This window comes from Solanum pennellii, chromosome 1 (genome assembly GCF_001406875.1).
Source record: "Solanum pennellii chromosome 1, SPENNV200".
Taxonomy (NCBI): Eukaryota; Viridiplantae; Streptophyta; class Magnoliopsida; order Solanales; family Solanaceae; genus Solanum; species Solanum pennellii.
The window spans coordinates 79,843,177-79,851,085 of NC_028637.1; the positions used below are offsets into that span (position 1 = coordinate 79,843,177).

Here is a 7,909-nt window from a genome sequence, read left to right on the forward strand (position 1 = left end):
TACTTTGTTTTACCCTCTTGTTGGACCAAGATTTCCAGTGGACTGTCTTCTCTAGTGGTGAAACATGACTTTTTCGGCGACATTTCACCTCACTTTGGTTTAGGTCCATATAAGGAAGTGGTGTCTGATTCCTTCTTGTGCTATTGACACCTTTTGTGGTATGCTTCTGCCATCGTTTGCAACCAAAATTCTCGCCCATTTCATTTGGTTCCATCAACTCTATCTACTCTTTTTAGTGGCTATCCAGTTACCACAAAGTTGTTCTATTTCCTTAAAAAATTGGTGTCCAAAGGTGTAGACTGTAGAGGAACACCCACGACTTCGATTCAAATTTCTTTGATTATTATGGTGTTTGGGAGGCAGTCAAGCACTGAACTCCACAATTCTAGGTTAAAATCTAGGTTTTTCCACCTCTATTGGCCTTGCAGTATCTGTTCTGCCATAAACCTATAAGGGAATTCAAAAAGGAACATATCTCCATATAGCTCATATATGTTGACCCCAAAATCTTCTTCCACTAAGATGACGACCATCTTTTGATCTCAGACAGAGAAGATTTTTCTTTAATTGCGTCAGCCAAATACCCGACTAGGCACCTCTTAAATAGTCCCTCCCCTTTGCCTATTTGCAATGCTTTCCACCTCTGTTTCTTGAGGGCCCTTTGAAGTCCATTTATTATCACACACAACCTTTGAATATGGATAGTTGGATTCTGCTAGTCTTGAGTTATTGGCTAGTACCTATCTTTTATTAAAAGCTAAGTCATACCATCCAGCATTCAAGACTTGACCTGGAATAATAATGATTAATCTTCCCCCCACATGTAAGAAGATAATGGTTATATATCTCCAAATTCATTATGTTTCCTTGTACAGAAGTACTCTTCTTTTTCTCCTGTGGTTTGCGAGCTATTGCATAGGAACGTGGGTTTCACCCATACGCATCCATAGGGTAGCAGTTGCAGGTTTACCTTGTCATTAAAAAGGAAAGTACTCTTCTTCTCTGTCAGCAAATTTCCACCTCCTTATGCTCTTCTTTTAATTAATTGATGCTTCTCTTAGCAAGAAACATATCCAGTCCATCGATTTTCTGCTAACGGCTGATCTTCTCATCATTCTTCAACTCCTCTCCCACCCATTCATACCAATCAGATCCATTTGAACTCCATCCGATAACATCAAGCGATTTGAATCCCACGTTGAAATATATTATATTTTCTCCATATTAGTCGAAGAGCGGGAGCAAAAAAGAAAGGAAAGTAGACTATACAGCTCTGAAAGAAGAGAGATGGTAATTCTCAGGCGACCTACCGGAAAGAGGTTCTCTCTCCAGGAAGTAGGAGAGAGGGAATTTTTGGGAAACGTGCCCAAAAGCATATATGGGACTTGTATCAATCTAAAAAGATTGAGGCAAATTTGGGGTTATTTGATATAATATTAATACTATATGAATATTTAATTTATTTTTTTATTCATCTATGTATAATATTGATTGAAAATTTGAATATGTACATTTTAATTTAATAAAAATATAAATTAAAAATTTAATCTATAAAATAATTCTAATATTAAGAATGCATTGATACTTGCCATTTTTCGTAATTTGGCTCTCAAAAGCACTTCTACAATTTGCATATCAAAAGAATTTTTCAAACAATTTAGACAAACACAAATTGTTTTTTTTTTCGAAAGCACTTTTCTAAAAATTATTATAATAAAATGTTTCTAAAAATAAGCGACTTTTAGCAGCAATGCCAAACAAGCTCCAAGTTGGAATTCTATCAAGGACATTATTTATTAGGGTCAGGAGGCATAAAAAGATAGTCTTTGCCTGATAGCTAAACTTTTCTCAGCGTTTTCAATAACCCCATTCTGAACTCCAATTGACTGACTTTTGCACCTAGGGACAACCCCAACTAAGTAGTTGGTAGTGAGCAACATATGCCAACTCCCTCCAGTTAGGGATGCATTAACAAGGTATTCCACATTTTTTGACATAATGAAACGCAGACCAAGTAAAGCCTCAAAATCAATAGGGTGAGATTCAAGTATTGCACTTGGAATGTTTTTGCACCACAAAAGATTAATGTATCATTTGAATAAAGAAGATAAGGGATGGATATTGAATTCCATGGTTCTCTGCCTACATAAAAACCCTTCAGTCATCACCATTGATTTGTCTTTTCAATCATTTTCTAAGTTCATCCTTGGCAATTATCAAGGATGAAGGAGAAGGTTTGAAAAATGATCACCTGATCACCGTGCCATGTCTCTTTTTAGCAGAGAAAAACCACACTAAAGACTTGTTGATCAAAATTGAAAATTTAACTGTGGAGATACTATATCTGATCCACCTATTCTTGTATCCCATCTTTCTTAGCATGGATATAAAATATGACAGACTTAGATGGTCAAAAGCTTTTTGAATGTCCAACTTGAATGAAATGCCTGCTTCACCACTTTTAGTTCTCTTGTCTAGAACTACATTGGCAATGGGGGATGCATCAGTAATCGTATGTCTGAATATAGCATTCTAATAGTTGGAAACAAGCTTGTCAACACTTTTAGAGTCTTCTTTCTAGAAGCTTTGCTGCAATCTAGTAGACACAGCTAATGAGGCTAATAAGTTAATAATTATGAGAAATATAAGAAAAATATTGAATTGTGTATCTACATTATTCATTGAGGCTCTATTTATAGACACTATATTGGCCTTCTTTTCCAACTAGGACACTACTTAAAATGTTTTTCGAGGTAGAATTCTACTATATAGTATTTCTATTTTTATTCTTATTCTAAGTAGGATTATGCATATTATTGTTATTCCTATTCATATCCCGACACTCCCCTCAAGCTAGTGCATACAAATCATATGTACCTGGCTTGTTATAAATGTAATTATTACGAGGACCCATGAGGGGCTTAGTGAGATATTTGCAAGTTGATCACTCGATTTCACAAAATTGACTAGTCTTCTCATGAAATACTGGGTTTAATGCATAATGCCAATAAAACACAGTATGATAAATTCCTAAATTATGATGTTAACTTCCCAAACCATGCCTGAGAAGACTATTTTAGACCATCGAGTGACTTATGAAATAAACATACAAGGCTACAAAACTCATCCTGAGCAACAAAATTAGGTGGTTGGCCCATACAAACTTCTTCATGGTGCAATAGCCACCCGAAAGTGCTCAACATTTAGTATAAATATATGGATTGTTGGAATCAACAGATGAGTCGATATTAAATAAGAAAATCCCTGAAAATAGTCATGAGAAATAAGATTATATGGTTAAGATCGGAATGATGGCACGACCCTACTGAGAAAGAGAATTAGACGGGTTTAGCAAGAATGATGGCACAAACCTACTAGAAAATTGAAATTATAAAGGTAGGGTCGAATTGACGACACAACCCTACTAAAAAAGAAAAATTGTATAGATAGCATTGAAATGATAGCACAACCCAACACAAATAAGAAAGTAGCCACTGAAAAGCATAGTGCTATGCTAATCAAATATGAACAAGTAGTCACCGAAAAGATGACACAGTGATACACAAATCAGATATGAGAACGTAATCAACAGAAAGATGGCACGGTGCTACACAAATGAAATATGAGAAAGTAGTCACCGGAATGATGCACAATGCTACACAAATCAAATATGAGAAAGTAGTCCAAAAAATTAGATGGTACTACGCAAATTAATATGAGAAAGTAGTCATCAAAAAGATGCATGGTGCTATGCAAATTAGATATGTGAAAATAGTCACTGAAAAGATGTACGGTAACCCACTTTTGCAAAAATAATCGTCGTCCAGACATGCAGCACATATGATAATAGTCACCCGACAACAATAGAAGCTCTTTGATTCTATACAAAGATGTAAAGGCTTTGATACCATGTGAGAAATGTAAGAGAAGTATTATTGAATTGTGTATCTGCATTATTATATTGAGGCCTATTCATACATACTACATTAGACTCCTTTTCCAGCTAGGACACTACAATACAATGTTTTTCTAAGTAGGATTCTATATATTATTTCTATTTATATTTCTTTTCTAAATAGGATTGTATATATTATTTTTGTTCCTATTCCTATTCTAACAATAATCTCTTAGCTTAATCCACATAATAGACATTGAAGACCTGTTCTTTGTAACATATCTTGAGTTAGGCTTGCTTTCCTTACCACCAAACTAACAAACAAAACATGATACATATGGTAGAACTTTATTTTTCAATACTTGGCCGTGGCCTGAATTTCCCTTGAATTCATAAGGCCCTAATGAGTCAGAGTCCTTCAAATCGTGTCAATATTCAAATTAAAGCCATCCACATAGTTTGGCACACAACTGCCGGAGATAGGGATACCTGGTGTTATTGTTTGGCTCAAGGCATTGGACTGGACACCCGCTCTACTAATCTTCAAATAGAGAGAAATCAAATCTCCAACCTACCTAGGCTTTACATTTACAATCCTTGTTATAGAGATTTCATAGCACCAATCACCAATATCAAGCTCTATCATTGCTAGTAATACCAAATTAGAAGCTATGATACATATCCTAGCCCTTTGAAGGTGAGACGTATTCCTTGTATTCTCATCAACATATATATATCCCCAACTAGATCCCCAATCATCCGATAGGTATTTATAGCTAGTGCATGTACTGGAATAGCAAAACCCTTGGCTCAACACGGTCTTGAACCCTTATTCATATTTCATCCACTTAGAGCCAACTAATGACGGCCACCATTCTAGTGACAATTTCCTTACATTTCACAACCATGCATCTGCTTTGATAATAGAAGATTCTTGCCTCAATTGGAAGACAAAGAGGAAGGCATTGTGTTTCAATGTTTTTATATGGGACAACACTAATCTGTCATCTATTTACGAACCATCTTGCATCGTGTCAGAGTTGCACTAATATTGGATGGAACATGCAAGTTCACCATCCTAATCCTTACATAATGACCATCATTGTTAAAGTTTTGGAGAAACTATAAGTGTGAAATTGTATATTGCATCCTCATCTTTTGCAACAATTCTCTTGTACCAAAGATGTTTGTATTAGAGCGTCACATACCCATTGCAAATTTTCTGAAAATATCATAATGCACTCTTTTAATGAGAACCATTTATTACTGTCATCATTGTTCTCTAATAACTCAAGATTCTTGACCAAAAACAAAGAATATTAATTCACCATCATTAAAAATAAATGCTAGCCAGGGAAGGGACTAAAAAAAGTAGTTTTTAGAAAGTACGGCCATTTCCCGAGTTATACCCCTTATTAAATTGTTAAACTTCCCCCTTTTGGTGCAATTACAATTCAAAAAAAATATGTTTCAATACTTGGTGCTTACAGGTTATTAAATTCAACTAATCCAAACAGGCTCACATACCCATAAAGGATGGAGTGGCCAAATATGTTGATAAAGAGAGAGCCATTTTCGGGTGGAAAGGAGAAAGGTGGGTAGAGTTTGAACTTCTGAAATTGGGTTTAGAGTTTAAATGGATGTTGAGAGGTTTCCGTCTGAGAAACTCTAGATAGATACTGAAGATAAGAGGCGCCCAATAATTGGAAATGAAAATCGTAAATGGTGTAGTGGATTTTGATGAAGGGACAGGCTTACGTGAAACACTTTGATCTCCTAGATTTGAATATTCCAAAAAAATGAAAAGATGAACATGTTTGGCCTTGGAAACACAATTGTATATACCATTACCATGACGTTCAAAGGAATGCAAAAGAAGTAAGAGAATAATCATAACGAGAAGTGATTAACATCCCCTTAATAAATCCAAGTTTTTTTCTAATCATTCAAATCAAGCGTATTACATTATATCTTTCCTTAAGTTTGGACTATTTATGACCAGAAAAAAAAAGAATTTCTTTCCAGAAAGTTTTAGGATTATATGCCAGAGAAATGATCATTAAATGACAAGATGAAGGGGATCGCAGCATGGAAATAAGAAGAATGAAGGAGGGAAAGAAAAAAGGGGCATTAGAGATCATTCTTCTATTTCATTTTTTGATGTTCTAAATTCTAGTAGAGACAGAGACATTTGGTCGACTTCTTTCTTCTACTCTTCCAATAATTATGTCATTTGACAATTATGGAAAGAAAAAAATTGCTTAAAATGTAAACCTCTAAGAACATGATGTCCATTTAGCTAGGGACCAATTTAGATATTGATTACACCAGCTTAGACAAAAAGTGCTAACCTTCTTTCCATGCCTCTTCTTTTTAACTCCACCATTTCTTTGAATTTGAAAGTGATCAATTAGTGAGTTTTCATACCAAGGCTAAATCCAATAAAGTGTAGCATCTACTAATTTCACCATATCCCCTTTCTTTTTGCATTGAGATCAGTCTCATTAAAATGTTAATCCTTTTCATTTATGCTGGAACCATTTAATAGTTCCACACCAATTGTGTGATTTGTTCCTAATTTACAAGTATCAAGCCCTCTAAACAAGTCAATTTATGTGAACCACATCTAGTAAGGAGTCGAAATAAATTTTCAACAAAAGCACAAATTATACAGTATTTCACCTTCCTAAACCTTCTATAAAACACCAATGTCCAATTCCCCAAGAAACAGTTCCACTGAGAAATAACTTTATAACATTAGCAACCATCCCTAACAAAAACGAAAGAATTCAATCATAGACCACAATACAAAACTCATTGAAGTTGGCAATTCATCAGAGTTTGACAATATTTAAACAAATGCACCAGCTATGCAAGCTCACAAGCTAAGCTCGCGCTTCAGAATCAACCCAAAGGAACATTTTTTACCAAACATAATTAACCAACTAGAGCTTAATGAAAGGGGTAAAGCAAGAAACTTAAATTTTTTTTTAAAAAAAGAACAATAACAATAAGTTCAACTACGAGAGTAAACTGAACTAACCTGTATCGAGGAGTTGTTGGTGCTAGAAGACTTCTCTTGAGCACCCATTGAAGCTTTTTAGATATTGACGAAGCCCAATTTCATCAGGTGATTTGATGATAGATTGAATTAGGGTTTTGAATTAAAAAAAAAAGGAAGTATTGCGAAGAACCTAATTCAGCTATGAAGTTGGATCAGTAAAAACCTACCCACCACTGATATCATATCAGTGAATCTTAGAAACTCGTTATCGTGTCGATCTTCACAACTTGTATGATATCTTCTCTCCCTCTACAGTGCTAATACCCAGCTTTTGGAAATACTTACTACGAGAGAAGTGCTTCATTTGATTTTGTTGATGCCATTAATGCCCTTTGTTTCTATTCAAAATAGCGGGATACTGCCACTAACGGGGATTTTTTTTCGCTTTTAAGGAGGGAAAATTTACGCGCTTTCATCCCGACTCCTGCTATCCGAATTCGGCTCAGACAAATAATCATCCAGAGCAAATAAAATTGAATTTAATACTCGTTTGTATCGTAAAGACAAAAGATTTGTTTGAATATACTTTGCAACCATAAAAGAATATTTAGTGGAATTTTACGAGTGATATTTAAGAAAGGTAGATTATACTCAAATTTTATTATTATGTTATGATTCAAATTATTCCTAAACGTGATATAGCGAATAGAACCTTCAAAGACCCTAAACGAGTCACTTGACATAAACATTACATTATGATATACAACATAAGAGAGTAACACATGAAGAGAAGGAAATATAAGTCTCAAAATCTTCAATAACGTAGAAAATATCAAAATTAAAGTACATGTTTAAATAAGCGAAACATAAACTATGTCTGGCGAAAGTTTCTACCAATCATAGGTGTGGCTAGGATAAAACCCTCAGCTCACGAACAGAGGCGGATCCACATGCACTAGTGAGGATGCACGTACACTCGGTAATTTTTTAAAAAAATTGTATATATACAT

At 34.8% G+C, this 7,909-nt stretch overlaps 1 protein-coding gene across 1 annotated transcript in view; it reads right to left on the minus strand.

Annotated features, from left to right (window-relative positions):
• The window catches only part of LOC107007800 (serine/threonine-protein phosphatase 4 regulatory subunit 3), a 40,998-nt gene extending 33,715 nt beyond the window's left edge, over positions 1-7,283 (minus strand). Inside the window, exons 1-2 of the mRNA XM_015206585.2 lie at positions 7,127-7,283; positions 6,939-6,991 (exon numbers count right to left, since the gene is read on the minus strand). Coding sequence (XP_015062071.1) covers positions 6,939-6,991; positions 7,127-7,142 — 69 coding nt within the window. The 5' untranslated portion in view covers positions 7,143-7,283. The remainder of the gene's footprint in view (positions 1-6,938; positions 6,992-7,126) is intronic.
• Positions 7,284-7,909: the final 626 nt, after the last annotated feature.